General features: G+C 36.3%; 1 protein-coding gene across 2 annotated transcripts in view; it reads left to right on the forward strand.

The window, feature by feature from the left end:
• Positions 1–16,418, forward strand: part of bicc1a (BicC family RNA binding protein 1a) — a 39,439-nt gene extending 23,021 nt beyond the window's left edge. Inside the window, exons 7-21 of one of the 2 annotated variants that reach the window (XM_079443104.1) lie at positions 1,003–1,188; positions 2,211–2,471; positions 7,166–7,297; positions 7,373–7,574; positions 8,817–9,041; positions 10,225–10,385; positions 10,603–10,723; positions 12,138–12,291; positions 12,414–12,519; positions 12,616–12,655; positions 12,775–12,929; positions 13,044–13,218; positions 13,323–13,483; positions 13,878–13,977; positions 14,402–16,418. In XM_079443104.1, the coding sequence (XP_079299230.1) occupies positions 1,003–1,188; positions 2,211–2,471; positions 7,166–7,297; positions 7,373–7,574; positions 8,817–9,041; positions 10,225–10,385; positions 10,603–10,723; positions 12,138–12,291; positions 12,414–12,519; positions 12,616–12,655; positions 12,775–12,929; positions 13,044–13,218; positions 13,323–13,483; positions 13,878–13,977; positions 14,402–14,532 (2,310 nt within the window). In that variant the 3' untranslated portion in view covers positions 14,533–16,418. The remainder of the gene's footprint in view (positions 1–1,002; positions 1,189–2,210; positions 2,472–7,165; positions 7,298–7,372; positions 7,575–8,816; positions 9,042–10,224; positions 10,386–10,602; positions 10,724–12,137; positions 12,292–12,413; positions 12,520–12,615; positions 12,656–12,774; positions 12,930–13,043; positions 13,219–13,322; positions 13,484–13,877; positions 13,978–14,401) is intronic. The other variant, XM_079443105.1, reaches the window with a different exon arrangement.
• Positions 16,419–18,279: the final 1,861 nt, after the last annotated feature.

Raw genomic sequence — 18,279 nt, forward strand, 5'->3', positions numbered from 1 at the left:
ATAATTTTCAAGTATAAATGACCATTGTAGCAAGGATTGTATTATAAAAACAATGTCTTCAGCATATTTACTTGTAAATATGTAAAGTTAAGTTGACAGCATATCTTTTCTACCTATTATTAAGAGATGTAAAACCTGAAGAGAAACTCTTTCAGTTAAAGTGCCCCTAGTATGGATTTGAATGAAAACATCCTGCAAAGTTTTAAATCTAAAAGTGCACCGTGTATAAAGTTATTGTCTCTCAAAAGAAAGAGTCGACTCTGAATCATTGAAACAAATTTTTTTTAAACAAATCCCAAGCCGTTTCATGTTGACGTAAAAAAAATCTTGGATTTTCGCGTTGGTTTTAATGAAAATGCAAAATCATTCTTTGCCACTAGGTGCCACTTTTGGAGCGTTAAAAGCTCACAAATACTGCTTTTAATGAAATCGACCAATCACCGCAGATTAGCGTCACGCAAAGGAGGTGTTTGGAAAAATTAATCGTTGAGCGAATCGTTTGGGAGTCGTTGAGCATAAAAAAAAAACGTTGAGGTAAAAATAAATGCATATTATAAGAAAATGAAAGTGTTTTTTGACCTTGCATGCATGTCAACCTGCCGTTGGGGTCTCCCAAAACCAAAAAAACGAATCTTTCATAACCCATAATAGGGGCACTTTAAATTTGAATTCTAATTTTATTGAGAATTTTGCCTTAAAACTTTTTTTATACAATATAAAGCAAAAGATACACTTACAAAATACTGAAATTGTTTCACAAACCTATATATTAGGCTATTTAATTAATAACCTTAACCCAGAAAGCATAAAATACACTGTTTTTCCTGTCTTATTTCCCGCTAGCGCCCCCTTGTGGTCCAGTTTTAAGGAGCCAATCATAGATTAGGAGCGTTATGTGCTGCACCCTAGTGGTTGAAATGTCATCATTATTTGTTCTATGTTGTCTTTAACCCATGTGTTGTTTTTCCTCAAAAGCATCATTCTTCCCCATCCTCTCTGTAGGAGCTGTTACCGTTGATGCTGATGTTTGAATGCAGTGGTTTGGTGCAGCATGTGGACTGTAGCTCTCCTGTAGTTCAGCATATCTCCCACACTTACAACGTCTCCATCTCCTTCAAACCTCCCTCCCGTCTCTATGGCAACACCGCCATCGTCCGTGGCAACCAGAACAATGCCAGTGGCGTTAAGGTGAGGCACGAAGTCATGACTTATAGCCTAAATGAATACTGTTATTGAAAGGATTGTGTTTAATAGCATTGTTCTAGCATTTTACTTAATCTATTTTATTATAATTTTTATGAATGTAATATTATACATTATTATGCTTGTATTATTTAAGCAGTGAACTGTTTAATTGTACAATTTAAAATTAAGTTTAAATTTAAGTTATTTATATTTACAATGTAAAATAACACTTCTATTTTAATATATTTTATCATTTATTTTATATCTGAGTTTTCAGCATTACTCTAGTCTTCAGTGTGACATGATCCTTCAGAAATCATTCTGATTTGTTGAATTATCATGTTGATTTGGTGCTTAAGAAACATTATTTTTTTTTATCAGTGTTGAAAACAGTTGTTTTTGTGGATACATATTTTTAAATAATTATTTGATGAATAAAAAGTTCAAAAGAATAATATAATTAATAATATACAATATATAATTTAATGACAATTTAAAAGTCTTTGCTGTTACTTCTATTCAGCAAGAATGTATAACATTTCTTTAAAAAAAAAACTTACTGACACCAAACTTTTGAACAGTAGTGTGAAAAGCATTTAATTATAAATGATTGGTAAAAAAGTTTCCAAGACATTTTAATATGATGATCTTCAAAATAAAATGGTAAAATCTGAGTTTGTTCAGTTAAAAGTAATCTCCAAAGTGCATGTATTTGACCCAAAAACAATCATTACCTCCTACTGAAGTCGCATTCATTAGCAGATATGAAATGAGTAGAGCTCCTGAGTAGCAGAAGTACTGAAACTAGGTCATTTCATGAAATGGAGAGATTTAGTTTTCGAGTAGAGCTGCCAGAAATTAAACCAAAAACAGCAGGCCTCACCACATAATGTAAGACGGTACAGGAGATGGGTGATGGTTTTATTAGTGTGTATGTGTAAGCTCACATGATGGCATCCCTGTGTGTGTTTGTGCAACTGCAGATCTATATAAAGTGTGTGCTAACATATTTGTGTGTATTTCAGCGCGGTACGGCTTTGTTGTTGGAGCACCTCGCTGGGTCTTTGGCCAGCTCAGTGCTGGTCAGCACACAACTGGACATCGCACCCCAGCACCACAACTTCCTTCTGGGGCGCAACGGGGGCAATGTCAAGAACATCTCCCAGCGCACTGGAGCCCACATACACTTCCCGGAGCTCAACACTCACAACACACACACTAGCCGCTCAGCCGTCTACATACAGGGCAGTATTGACACCGTATGTGCGGCTAGACAGCAGCTAATGGTATGGCAACAGTTTGACTGTATTTTTTCTATTCAGGCTTATGCTCTTTAATTTACTATCTCTCTCCATGTTTGTGGCCAATCTGTGAAACAGAACACATGTTATGTCGAAAGAGATGAAATTGAGAGAGATGTTTGGATGAGAGTCTCTGTAAATTCTGACAGATGATGAGACTCAAAGTGGGCTGGCTGAAGACCTTGAGGCTTTAGCAACGTGCCCAACCAGAGGGATTTCAAGATACATGCCAAATTTATTCTTCTCCTCTGCTCTTGTTTTTTCAAAACAGGAAATGTAGATTTAGCCACGCTGCCACTGCAGATTATAATCTAATTTTAGAGGTCTCATAGACAGACATATTTTCAAAATCAATTAGTCGGTGAATTGCTTCTAGGACTAGCAGACTAATCAGCATTTTATTTTAGTATTATTTATATACAATTATATAATATTATATTCAGTTTTCATTTTGGTTTAAGTTTTAACTTATTTTTTAAAAGATTTTTATTTAATTTCTTTTTCTGTTTTATTAATTTTAGCATTTGAGCTTAATGTTAGTTGCCAGGGCAAATTTTATTTCCATTTAAGCTGAATTTCCATTTAAGCTTTTTTTTTATCTAATATTTATGTTTTATTTCACTGTAGCTTTATTTAAATTCATAAAAATTATTTTATAATTTATAATTATCAAAAGTTAAACTCAGTCAACAGCAATTTGAAGACTAAAAATTATTTCCTTGTTCCCTTTATTGGGAATTAATAAATTAATTTAATATATACATATATATGTATAATATATGTATATGTATTAATATATACGTATATATGTATATATATATATATATATATATATATATATATATATATATATATATATATATATATATATATATATATATATATACATACAGTGAAACATATATATATATATATATATATATATATATATATATATATATATATATATATATATATATATACATACAGTGCCCTCCAAAAGTATTGGAACAGTGAAGACAAAATTGCTCTGTTGGCTGTGGAGTCAAGACATTTACAAATATGATTAAAAGATGAATATGAGACAAAACTACAGAATGTCACATTTTATTATTGGGTGATTCAACACATAGATGTTTTACCAGCTAAGAAGTTCAGCACTTTTAGAGTGATGACACACAAACCAGGATGAATATGAGGGAGCTGACTTTGAGAGAAAAGCAAGCAATTTGGATGCTAAAAGAAAAGAGGAAATCAGTTAGAGCTATAGCAAAAACAAAGGGCCCATGTCAAATCAAGAATTTGGAAACCACCAGCAACCAACAACGACCTGATTGGCTGCGGAAACAACTGTAGTTGATAACACACAAATCATAAAAGCTGTGAAAATGAATCCTAAAAGACGTGTCTGTAAAATCACCAACAACTTCCAGAAAGCTGGGGTGATGCTCTGACAATCTACTGTCCTCAGGAGACTTTGACACAGAATTACAGATGCTACACAGCAAGATGCAAACCTCTGACCAGCACCAAAAATAGAAAGGCAAGATCAGAGTTTGCAAAAGAGCACAAAGGTGAGCCAGAAGAGTTTTGCAACTGTGTTTATAGACCGATGAGACAATGAACCTTTATCTAAGTGATGGGAAAGCAAAAATGTGGAGAAAAAAAGGGAACTGCAAATGATCCCAAGCATACAGCCTCATCTGTAAAGCATGGTGGAGGTGGTGTCGTGGTATGGGCGTGCATGCCTGTCTCTGGAACAGGCTCTCTCATCTTTACTGAAGACTTAATGTATGATGACAGGAGCAGAATGAATTTGGAAGGGTACAGAACCATCTTGCCTACCAATATTCAAGAAAATGCCTCCATATTCATTGGGAAGTGCTTCATATTGCATCAGGACAATGACCCAAAACACCCTGCCAGTTCAGTCAAGGAATTTATAAGGGCAAAGAAATGGAAAGTCTAAGATTGCCCAAGTTAATCTCCAGATTTAAATCCGATTGAACATGAATTTCACCAGCTGAAGAGGAGAATAAAGACAGAAACTCCCCCAAACAAACAACAATTGGAATTGGCTGCATTAAAGGCTGGGAAAAGCATTTCAAAGCATGAGACCAAGAGTCTGGTGATGTTTATGGGTCACAGACTCACTGCTGTGATTGTGCGCAAGGGATCTGCAACTAAATAATAGCTTTTAATCTTTTATATCTGCCTTATGTTCAACTGTCCCAATATTTATGCTCACATCAATAAGTGGGATGAACTTTAAAAGTGCTGCTCTTTTTATTTGGTAAAACATGAATGTGTTGAAGTGACTAATAATAAAATGTGACATTATGTAGTTTTGTCTCATGTTCATCTTTTAATCATATTTGCAAATGTCTTGACTCCACAGCCAACAGAGCAATTTTGTCTTTACTGTTCCAATACTTATGGAGGGCACTGTGTGTACACACAAAATTTTAAGAAATAATTGCTTTTCAAGCATGTGATGCTCCTGTAATTTATATTTAGACACACGTGGCAAGTAACAGGTGTGGGCAATATAGTAATCACACTTGCAAGCAGTTAAAATGGAGAAAAGTTGACTCAACCTTTGTGTTGTGTGTAACACTGAGCATGAAGAAAAGAAAGAAGTGTAAAGAGTTGTCTGTGGATTTGAGAGAAAAAATTGTGGAAAAACATGGACAATCTCAAGGCTACAAGGCCATCTCAAGAGATCTTAATGTTCCTGTGTCCACTGTGCGCAATATCATCAAGATGTTTACAGCCCATGGCACTGTAACTAACCTCCCTGGACATGGACGGAAAAGCAAAATTAATGAAAAATTACAACAAATGATTGTTCAAATGGTAGATAAAGAACCCTGATTAACTTCCAAGCAAATTCAAGCTGATCTGCATACACCGGGTACAACAGTGTCAGCTCACACTATCCGTCGCCATCTGAATGAAAAGGGACGCTATGGTAGGAGACCCAGGAGGACACCACTGCTGACACAAAGGCATAAAAAAGCAAGACTGGAGTTTGCCAAAACTTATGTGACAAAACCACAATCCTTCTGGGAGAACGAACTGTGGACAGATGAGACAAAAGTAGAGCTTTTTGGTAAAGCACATCATGGCACTGTTTACAGAAAAAAAAAATGAGGCCTTCAAAGAAAAGAACACAGTCCCTACAGTCAAACATGGTGGAGGTTCAAAGATGTTTTGGGGTTGCTTTGCTGCTTCTGGCACTGGATGCCTTGACTGTGTGAACGTTATCATGAAATCTGATGATTACCAAAGAATTTTGGGGCGCAACGTAGTGGCCAGTGTCAGAAAGCTGCGTCTCCACCAGAGGTCATGGGTCTTCCAGCAGGACAATGACCCAAAGCACCCTTCAAAAAGGACTCAGAAATGGTTACAAACAACGCACTGGAGAGTTCTGAAATGGCCAGCAATGAGTCCAGATCTGAATCCCATAGAACACCTGTGGGGAGATCTCAAAACAGCAGTTGGGAGAAGGCATGCTTCAAATCTGAATGACCTGGAGCAGTTTGCAAAAGAAGAGTGGTCCAAAATCCCAGTAGAGAGGTGTAAGAAACTCACTCATGGTTACAGGAAGCAATTGATTTCAGTTTCCAAAGGGGTGCTACCAAATATTAAGTTAAGGGTGCCAATAATTTTGTCCAGTGCATTTTTTGGGTTCTTTGTGGAATTGTATCAGATTTGACTTTTCTTCTCTGTTTTTTTTTGTGTTGTTTCAATGCAAAAAAAAAAATAAAATAAACGTGTGAGTACCAAAACATTTGCAACTGCAACAATTTTCTGAGAGCATTTTCTGACAGAATTGCAAGGGTGCCGATATTTTTGGACATGACTGTATATATGTATACACACACACACACACACACACACACATACACATACACATATATGAATTCTTAATGCATGGTTTTTCGTTCTGGAGCATCAGCGAGCGTTTGAACTTTCTGTAATAGTTTGCATACGAGTCCCTCAGTTGTCCTCAGTGTGGAAAGATGAATCTCAAAATCATACAGTCATTGTTGGAAAGGGTTCAAAACCAAAGAATTTGTGGGACCTGAAGAACAGCAGGCAGTTTAACTGTTCAGGACAAACAAGGGACTCGTGAACAACTATCACTAAACAAAAAAACAGCTTTGGATCGTTCAGGTAACAACACAATATTAAGAATCAAGTGTATGTAAACTTTTGAACAGGGTCATTCTTATAAATTCAACTATTATTTTCTCTTGTGGACTATATGTAAACATCTTTTATGTGAAATATCTTATTCAGGTCAGTACTAAATAAACAGTAACATGTATTTCGTATGATCCCTCTTATTTTGGTAAAATAATTGACATTTTGCAGATTCTGAAAGGTGTATGTAAAGTTTTGACTTCAACTGTATGTGTGTGTGTGTATATATATATATATATATAATTTAATATTATAAGTAATATTAATATAAATAAAAATATATTAAACATAATAATTATAATAGGCATTGATAATTGTATATGGTATATTAAAATCTAATGATTATAAATAATGTTACATTTTAAAAAATAAGCCACTGATTCTGGAACAAACCTTTAAGGAAACTTGGTGTAATTAGGCTGGTTTTGGGTTTATAACATACAAAGATGTGTTTTGGGGATTAATAGTATATGTGTGTCTGTATATTTTAGGGCTGTCTGCCATTGGTGTTGCTGTTTGACATTAAGGAGGAGATGGAGGTGGCATCTCAGGTCGTCACTACCCTTATGGAACAGCTGGACGTCTTCATCAGTATTAAACCCAAACCAAAACAGCCCAGCAAGGTAATAAATATCCAGCTCTTTTGTGTATATGTGGTACATTTAGCCTCGGTCACTAATTATATGTCTCTTTCTCAGTCTGTGATAGTGAAGAGCGTGGAAAAGAACGCTGGGAGTATGTATGAGGTACGCAGGATCCTGTTGGGACTGGAGTCCAGCTGTGTGCCTCCTCTTATCAACCACGTGGCTGTTAATGGACATGCTCCTGCCTCCCCTCCTCTGATTGGCTCCATTGGACTGGACACCCTAGCTTCAGCTGGACTGAGGCTAAGCACTCTGGGTAATGTAGTTGTATATTTAGATATTTTTTAGATGTATTTAATGGCTTGTGTAAGGTACATTTATGATCTAAAAGTAATTCCTTGAATGTGTATTCTAAGAAAGGCCTGTTTATATCAATACAACATACACAGTCCTGCTTTAGCTCTGCAGTCACTATAATTACTACTGTCTGTGATGGTAGATTACAACTCACGCTGCCAAGCAGATCCATAATTAACTACAGCTGTGTGTGTGTGTGTGTGTGTGTGTGTGTGTATTTCTTTGCCTGTGCTCCACATTCACTCACACAGTATTAGTGTGACTTAAAACTGTCCCCTCTGTTGTTCTCATTCACAAATTGTGCATATTTGCAGTAGTTACATTAAGGATTCATGCTATAATAGGGATTAAACGTCAACAATCTTGCTGGTAACAATAGCTTTGTTTCAAAACCTAGCAAGCTTTTTACCAAGGTAACTTTTTAGGTATTGAAGGTTAAATTATGTTTCCTTGTAATAAATCTATTTTTAGCCTAATCAAGCCTGCATCAAGGCCTTTATGAATAAGACAATGAGGGAGTGCATTTTTACAAAAAATTAAAGAGAATAAAAAATGTTGATGATAAAATATATATACACACATATATATACATACAATTTTTCATCCAACATTTTAATAATATACAATTAGGAGTATCAATTTATTAGCTTAGCAGCATGTAACATTTCAAAGCAATAAAGCCAGATAACAATGGTATTTAGCTAAATCATGTTACAATTTTTTTTTCAATCAGGTCCAATTAGGCTTATTATTAAATAAAACCTAAAGAGCATTTTTTGTTACTGGAAATAAAATAAAAAAATAAAAATCTTTCTGAAAATTTAACTTTTCCCATTTTTGTTAAGTTTAGGGTTAGGTTTAAAATAAAAGTAAATAAGCTAAAACGCATAAATAAAAATTAATATAGGCATATAAAAATGACAAAAACACATCAAAATTACTAAACCATTTATTAAAAATCTTGTGAAAACAAAAGCCTAAAAAAATCCAAATAGTAACAATAAGTAAATCAATGATACTAAAATAACACTGGGTCTAACTGGTATGCTAATTGTTAGCTCTCGACATTTCTTGTGGTGTCTCTGATTTGAAAGTTACATCGGAGCAAAATAAATTAATAATAACTGAACTGTGAACACATTATGGACAAAAAAATATTTTTGGTATTTACGTTGTTCTCTCTCTCTCTCTCTTTCATCAGCTGGCCTTCTAAGGTCGTCTGTCAGCCCCATTCCCAATGGTTCCCCAAACCCAAACTGTGTTCTTAATGGGCATGGCTCTGTGTTAAACATTCAGAACGGAGCAGTGAACAACTCACAGCACATTCATACACCCTCACATACACCTGCTCACACACATTCACATGCTACTGGTCACACAGCTTCACTCTGGGCCAGTGCTCTCAGTTCAGCAGCTAACACAGCAGGTGAGTGTGTGCTCTTTTCAACCACTTATATTATATATTAGGGGTGGAACGGTTCACAGATGTCATGGTTCGGTACGTACCTCGGTTCGAGGGTCACGGTTCGATACGATTTCGGTATAACAGGAAAAAACAAAAACAAATCTACTATGCTCGGTTTCTTTTCATTTATTTTGAACAGAGTGAGGCTAGTGCAAATTCAAAAAAAAATTCCACCTAGATGTGAAATTACTAAATATTATTACATTGTTATATGTATAAAATCTTTTGTTTTCATTGTGAGTGTACACAAATAAAAGCAGATGTTTATACAGTGATGCATTATTAATAAGACAATAAGTGTTTAAAGTTGATTCTGCTGGTATAAGTAAACAGTTGAAGTGATCGCGCCGGAGTGCGCACACGCACACACACACACACAAAAAACACATCAGTTCCAGCATTGCTAACTTGACAGCGCAGTTGGTACTAAAATACAGTGAACCAAACATCAGCGCACGCACGCCTCTGTGTCACCGAACGGGACTGAAGTACAACGCCTATAATTTACATAATAAATCATAGTTTAGCATTCAGATACGTTACATCGCAAATATGGAAATATTATGGAATATTTGGATTTGTGCCGAATGAGAGAGGTAGGATACACGAGCACAAAGCCCCATTTCACAAACAGTTGAAACTCGACCAAACTCGGTCCTGGAGGGCCGGTGTCCTGCAGAGTTTAGCTCCAACTTGCCTCAACACACCTGCATGGAAGTTTCTAGTATGCCTAGTAAGAGCATGATTAGCTGCTTCAGGTGTGTTTGATTAGGGTTGGAGCTAAACTCTGCAGGACACCGGCCCTCCAGGACCGAGTTTGGACAGCCCTGCTTTAAAGTATACTCCTTTGTCAGTCTATGTGAGAGACACGTTCAGAATCAGCACATGGTCACTGTCTAGTGGGCTTTGTTTTCAAGTGCGCAACTCATGGCATTTGCTGTTCTTCTGCTGGCGGTTATCAAATAGCGCTGCATTAATGGGGCACCCCCTTCTGGATTGGGGGTGAATTGCCTGTATTCATTGTAAGGCCTCACGCACCGAACCGAGATGTCTGTACCGTCCGTGACGGTTCGGTACAAATACATGTATCGTTCCACCCCTATTATATGTGTGTTACATAACTCTCTCTCTGTCCCTGGCTCAGGGTTTTCCACAGACCTGATGCTGCAGTCAGTGTCTCAGTCGACTCTCGGTGGTCTTCTGCTCTCTGAGGTCCAGACTCAAGCACACGCTCACACACCGTCCCCCCCACCTGGACTCGCACCAATACACAAACCTGCCAGTGCAGAACATTTCAACGGACATGTGAGAAACTTCATCAAAGTAGATAGACTGTATACGTAGGCAACATTTTTAGGCATTATAGATTAAAATATGCTGCCTTTTTAAGATAAGTCTTTTTGGCCAAAATCAAGTCAGCATCATATGTGTCCTTTATTGATAAGGCGATGCCAAGATGAGTGCGACTGTTTTGTTTTAAACTCATTATTGTTCCCGTGTGTGTTTCTGCTGGATGTTACAGCTCGCCAGTTCTGTGTACAGTCGAATCTCCTCTGTATCGCTGAACGCCCACTGTGACACATCCCAGGAAGTCATTGGACACTCCCAATCAGAATCCATTTCCAATAAATCTACGGATGAAGGTAGAAAACACAAACTTTTTATACATGATATGGACAAAAGTATTGGCATACCTGACCATTGCCCCAACAGATACTTTAATGACATCACATTCTAAATACATAGATATTAATAATGGAGTAGGTCTCCCCATTGGAGCTATAATAGGGCCCTATGAAAACAATTAAATTTTTTCCCAAATTTAGTTTTAATCAAAAATCATGTCTAATTAATTGAAATCATGAAATCTACTCAATTTAACAGCACTTTAGTTAAAGTTTAACAAAAAAAAATTCCATTAATTTTCTGGATTTTAATGGTTTAATTATATTTTGTAATAATCAAAAGCATTTCTAAATAAATTATTTTATTAAAAAAAGTTGTTTTATTTTCAGAAATACTGTTGCATATTTACATTTTGTGGTAAATAAATTCTAGTAAAAAATCTTTCTAGTAAAAATTCCTTAAAAATATTGTTTTAATAATATAATTTTATTATTAGTAGTAGTAGTACTATCATTACTTTAAGTAATATATTTATGTCATAGTTACGTCAAGTTAAACCAAACTATTATTTTGACGGGTTGTTGTGAAGACCTAAAAGTTTCTTGGTTTATATGATCTGATGATATTTTTTCTCAAAAGAAATGGTAAAATGCTCATGAAGTGACACTCAGAGCAGTTCTAGAGATTATGTTTATGTTCTAATATAGAGGCGGCAGAGGCTGAAAACACAGCAAATGTCATGCATGCGCACCATTCATTCACACAGAGACGCGGTCAGAACATGCAGGATTCATATTTAAATAGTACTCTACGACTTAATATTCACCAACACTAGTCCATATCGCATTTTGATATAAGTGTACTGACCTACTTTTGATTTATTCATCTAAAATTTAGCTTTTTTTTTTTTTTTTTTTTTTATAATTTTTGAATAAATTTTTAATAATTTTTTTATTTATTTATCTAAAATCCGTGACATTCCACGTAATAGAGTAAAATTCAGAGTCCGTGATTCCGTCTGTGTTTTCCACATCGCAGAAATCATAGGACCTTCCACTTTTCTGGGAAGGCTTTCCACAAGATTTTGGAGTTTCTGTGGAAATGTTTGCCTATTCATCCAGTAGAGCATTTGTGAGGTCAGGCACAAGACGTCCTGGCTCGCAATCTCTGTTCCTGGTGTTTGAAGGGGTTAGGTCAGGGTTCTGTGTGGCCCAGTCAAGTTATTCCACATAAGACTCATCCAATAGTTTCTCAAATGTAGGGGGCCTAGCCCAGCCCCTGAGAAACAGCCCCATACCATTATCCCTCCTCTATCAAACTTTATAGTTAGCACAGTACAGTTGGCATGTAATGACATTTTCTGCTACCCTAATTCACTGTGCACAGTATTAATGCATTATTCTGTTATTCCACCATTTATCTGTGTATCAGGCTCAGATACATTTGTTGAAGTGGGTATGCCCAGAAGCCCATCTCACTCAGCCAATGGGAGTGAGCTGAAGCAGATGCTGGCCTCTTGCACCATGTCTTCAGGAAAACGACAAACGGTGGAACTTCTGCAGAGAACCAAGAACTCACTTCTTCAGTATGTTTAATCATAAAATGACCGTACATCATCTTGGAAATTCAGTTATGTTTTTTATTTAAGGTTACACTGCATCTGTTAAGTGCTCCTTAAATTTTCTTTGTATGTGTGTGTGTGTGCAGTGTTGAGTGTGTGTTGGCCGATTCTGATTGTGAGAATGCAGTGGCTGACAAAAGAGCACCAGGAAGCGAGAGAGCTGCAGAAAGACGACTTGCACCACATATGCAGGTTTATATACACATACACAACACAAGCTGCACTTACATACAAGCATACACAAACTAAAACATATTCACACTGTCTTTGTGTATCAATATTTTTCAGGCTTTTGACTATGAGAAGAAGAAGCTACTGGCCACTAAAGGTGAGCATAGACTTAATCTCTTAATTTAACATCCTTATGTGAAAATAGACATTAAATAACATCTGAATATAAGATCACTAGTTAGGTTGTGGTTAAACAGTTGTGTTGTTTTTGTATAGCCATGCTGAAGAAGCCGGTTGTGACGGAGATTCGGACCCCCACAAATACCTGGAGCGGTTTGGGTTTCTCTAAATCAATGCCAGCGGAGACCATGAAAGAGCTGCGCAGGGCACACCATGTGCCGTATAAACCCAGCATAAGCACTACTTATGAGGTACAAGCTCTCCGGTGCAGCATAAATCTAGTTCAGTTTATGTGAAGCTGTTCTCTTCAAAAATGATTTGAAAAAGCAGGGTTTCAAAGTTGCTTTTTGTGGATATGGTTTCAGAATTCTCATCTCTCTGTCTCACACTCTGGGAGTCAGGAGGGTTTGGGTAATGACACCAAATCCGATAACTGGGGGGATTTGAATGGGAACGTTCACATCAATGGTAACGGACTGCCAGGAAATTCAGAATTTTCCCCTGCTCTCAGCAGCCCAAAGAGATTGAAGAACAAATCTTGTAAGACTAAAGATTTTTTCACTCCTCTCTTGGAAACACAAAGCAATAAATTTACTGCCTACTCACTAGTTGTGTCTTAAACTTGATCTGTGTGTTTGGGTCAGTAGGTGAGCAGTATCTTAGCAGCAGTAATTATATGGACAGTATCTCCATGTCTGGCAGCAATGGCTGCTCTCTCAGTTCATCTCTCAAAGGAACAGATCTCCCTGAGCTGTTCAGCAAACTTGGTCTCGGAAAATACACAGACATCTTCCAGCAGCAGGAGGTAATTCATTAATTCATTATTTGAGGAATGAATTTAGATTTGGATGTGTCTGCAATCATCAAAAATGTTCATGAAGTGTTCATTTTTTTATATTAAAATGTTTTGGTAAAATATATATTTAGGCAGATATTGATGTTTCCGTATTGTCATATTGGTGCATAAAATATTATTCTTTCTTGTGTTCATTTAGTACAAGCGGTGTGGAAAACATGCCTTGATTGTTTTTAGTAATTGTTTTTTAATTGCATAAACATTTCGAATCCATAAGTGAGGAAATAAAGTAAGACGTTTTGCTAGTTCACCTTGCAAGCACTGTAATAGGAAAAATGTGGATTTATTTGTGGTTTTTGTAAATGTAAATTTATAGGTGTATGTGTGTGTTATGGTCTAATAGATTGATCTGCAAACATTTGTCACACTAACGGATCAGGACCTAAAGGAACTGGGAATCACAACATTTGGTGCGCGCCGGAAAATGTTATTGGCGATCTCAGGTTAGTAAGCTTTGTGTTTACATCTAAACTACAGATCAACAGGGAAAAAAGGTACAAGGATGTGGAAAGAACAGGATGTGAAGTCACTGCTTTGTAAAGTAAGCAATTTCTTCCAAGATGACCTTTCATAGATTCACAGTCTATCTAAAATTGGAATACTATACTATATATCTTTTCTCCAAACTTAGTGAGCAGCCTACCTAGACATCACTTAACAATGCTGTCAGCATTTACTTGTGTGTGATGAGTGCTGGTGACTGTTAAAAGAGTATCTACCTATGTAGAGTTTCATATAAGTAACTTATAAAGTTCCACTTGAATTAGGATGCTGCCTGTATGTAGGGAGAGAGGCAGTTCATTAGGTTTAGGAACAAAGCTCATGTTTACTTGACGGATCACTGATGATATTTGAATGTCTCCTCAGAGCTGAATAAGAGCAGGAGGAAGCTCTTTGACACGGCCAACATTCGCTCCTCCTTCCTAGAAGGCGGGGCCAGCGGTCGTCTGTCGCGCCAGTTCCACTCGGACATGGCGAGCATCAGTGGTCGCTGGTGATCTCTTACCTGTGGGAATGTAGACCACAAACCACTTCATACTGGACTGGACTGATTGATACAGAAAGGCATAAAGCGATGCAGATTCTCTCAGATCTAAAAAAAAAAAAAAAAAATGTGGGGAGATGTCAAGTTTGCTTTTTGTGCCTAAATTATATGTAAGGGAATTTATTCATTATTGTTAAGGGAATGTGTCATTAATTTTGTCTTGCATTTACTCTGGGTGAACAGGCAAAGCACAGAGTTAAAAACTAACCGTACTGTTAGCAAGAGCGCTTCAGTATTGGTGTCTAGCACTTTAATCTGTAAACTCTGCTGTTTCTGCCAGTAGGTTGTATGCGGTGTCTGTCTTTTGTAACGTCGGACTGTCCAGTATCAAAGCCAAACACGTGCACTTATTTAGCAGGTATTTCCAGATCTCACACAAAGGTCATCTGCTTGCTAATCACAACCAGCTGATGCTCATGTTGTTTACCTGACTGTTATATTCATGTTCAGTTTAATTACTCATTGGTCATTGTGGTATTGTCGTATTTTAAATCTATATTATTTTATAGTTTCATTATGTTCTCATATTTTATGTTAATCTTTTAAAAGGCAGTATCAGTTTACTTTTTTATTTTTTTTGACATCATTTGTTTTTTATTGGTTAATCTGTGGTCTGATTTGTCAGAACGTGTAATAGTCATCTCAAACAGATGTCAGCCATTTTTGGTGTAAATTAAGTCTTTTCTGAAGGAATAGGTTTGGTAATATTATCCATAAAATTCCAGTGATTTGTTTAGCAAAATCTGTTTAATCAGTATTTACATTTTACGTGTAGCACAGACATCAAATTTAAGCTGCATTAGGTACTTTTCTAGTCTAAGTGGGGTGTTTGTTGAAAGTTTTGATGTTGGCATGTACAGTATAATGGGATATGTTTCCTTCGGATGTGCAAACGTTGTGTATCTGGCAGGTGTTTTTCAGCGTAGTTGTGTGCATAAGTATGTATGTGTGTTTGTACTTATCCTTTACTCATAGCTCAAAGCCATAAATTAAACTCAAGGGCTACTGTTGATAAATTTCAAATTTTTCAAATACTTGTTTTTGACCAGCAATTACTTCTTTTAATCATTCTGTAAAGTTTTTTTTGTTGTTGTTTTTCAACTTGTACTAAGAAGAATGTATAACGCATTGAAAGAGCTTTTTGAAACCATCTATTGGTAAATGCATAAAAAACCATGCTAATCTCCTTTTTTGTTTGTTAGTTGTTTTTTTTTAATGGAAGGAAAATAATGACAGTTTCTGAAAAATTGCACAGAATGCTTGTGGTACTCTTGTATTATTGCTCAGTGATGTTATTGGCTGCGTGATTGTAGGTCCAAAGTGAAAATCTCATAAGATTCACGTGCAAAATATGGACTTTTCAGAGATAGTATGGAGATAAAATTCCTCACTGCTGTGGAACCAGTGTATATGGTTACTGAGCTGTGTTTGTGATCAAGATTCATATTGTTTTCTTTGCATCTGTCAAATCATGTGTGTTCATTGTTATTTCCACACTTCACCTGAAATAACTTCACTGTTTGAAGAGTTCTTTTTTTTTTGTTTTTTGTCTTGTGTTGTTTGGTCATTCTAATTGTGCTTCCTCCTGGAGTGGAGCATTATGGGAGAAATGTTTTGTATTGGATGTGACACTGGCATTTGTATCACATTTAAATCTTTGACAAAGGGAACAACGTTCATGTTTTTGCCTTGTAAGAATGTTCTGTAAATCCAAATCAGTGTCTCTTAAAATGGACAGAAGCCATTTGCTGCCTGTGATTTTGAAAGAACAAAAAAATATTTGAAATGTTTGCCACTGATTTGAGGTTTTGTTCTAGAAAATAAAAATGTTTGCAAGCCAAATCAAATTTGTTTTATATTATGTATTATACATTTCTTCAGGTATACAATCAAATCAAAAAGAGTGAGTGAAAATGGTATAAATGTGTGGCTGTTGTCTGATGAATGTAGATAAAATGAGACTAACTGGCCAAGTTAAGACCATAAGAGCACATTTAAAGGGATAGTTCACCCAAAAATGAAAATTCTGTCATCATTTACTCACCCTCAAGTAGTTCCAAACCTGTATGAATGTCTTTGTTCTGTGGAACACAAAGGAAGATATTCTGAAAAATGTGGGAAACAGGGCAGTTCTGGGGCACCATTGACTTCCATAGTATTTTTCCTACTATGGATATCAAGGGTGCTCCAAAACAGCCTGGTTACAAACTTTCTTCAAAATATCTTCTTTTGTGTTTGGCAGAACAAAGAAATTCATACAGGTTTTGAACTACTTGAGGGTGAGTAAATGATGACAGAATTTTCATTTTTGGGTGAACTATCCCTTTAATGTTGATGATAATAGCAATCTACAGTGGCACTGTGAAACCAAAAATCACTATCCACTTCACACATCTCAAAGGACAGAGACGGGCACTTCTCTTTTGAATAGCAAAGACATGGGTAATTATGTGTGATTTTATGGTGTTTTGCATATCAATGTACATCTGTGTCTAAATAGGGAAACTGCAGAAGTGTGTATGTGTGTGAGAGAGAAAGAGAGAGACCAGGGAGGGTGAAGCTGTCAGTATGATGTGAAACGGTGCAATGCAAAAATAAAAGTGAGTAATTAACAAGCAACAAAGCTTTGAACTGCCAAGCTGTACTATTTTTGAACTAGCTAATTTAGTGCCATGAGACATAAACCACCCTTAGCTATTGAAACTGGAGACATAAGATCTGACGCATGAAGGAAAAATGATGCATGCTCTATATTGTGTTGGTCGGAGTAGTTTGAGTTTGTACCATAGAAGAGAAATACATTTAATGTTCAAACAGAAAAATTCTGGTAGCAAATGTGACTGTGCATTTTGACAATCATATTAAATGACTGTTATATCTGTTATGTGTGTGTGGGACCTTCTTTCAGGATTTGTACACAGTAGGGGGCGCCATTTGCTTTATTTCTAGCTTATTTTATTGTACATCAATAAGAAATGCAAATGTGCTAAAAGCCTTGGGAAATAATGTTAATGAATCTTAACCTTTGATTTGTAGCTAAATCTGATTTAATGCAAAAGACCAAATGTGACTTTAATTTCTAGCCCGCAGGACTACTACTGGGAAACATGCATATCTATTAATTAACATTTAATAATTATGTGCCCCCCCCCCCCCCCAACACTTTCCCACAAGTGGTTTAAGTAATCCATCAGTTTGTACAGTTTTAGCAAAAATTGTGATGCTGCCTTAAGCAAAATAGTGCCGGGTTTTTGAACGAATCTTCGAAGTGAACGACTTATTCTCGGGCACTTAAATGAGGCGAGTAATATTTTTCGATTATGAATATGTAAAAATGACTGATGATAATACACAATATAGACAAGCATTTTAAGAAGGTTTAGGTCGAGATTCGAGAATTATGCTTGCAGTTAGTGAATTATCGATTTACTCATAACACGCCACCTACTGGCGTAAATGACTGATGATAATACACAATTTAGAAACGACTTTGAATCAAATATAGGCCTAATAGAAGTTGTATCAGTCGTGAATGACACTCTCAGTGTTTGTTTTTTAATGGAATCATTTACTCGTTATCTGATGGAAGGAATCTGAACGAATCTTTTTGGTGCACGAGTTCAGAAGATTCGAATCTCCGGGATGAATCAATATCCCCGCCCTGTTCATGCAGCGGCCGATTCGGTACCTAATAAGGACA

Source organism: Barbus barbus (genome assembly GCF_936440315.1).
Source record: "Barbus barbus genome assembly, chromosome: 20".
NCBI classification, from domain to species: domain Eukaryota; kingdom Metazoa; phylum Chordata; class Actinopteri; order Cypriniformes; family Cyprinidae; genus Barbus; species Barbus barbus.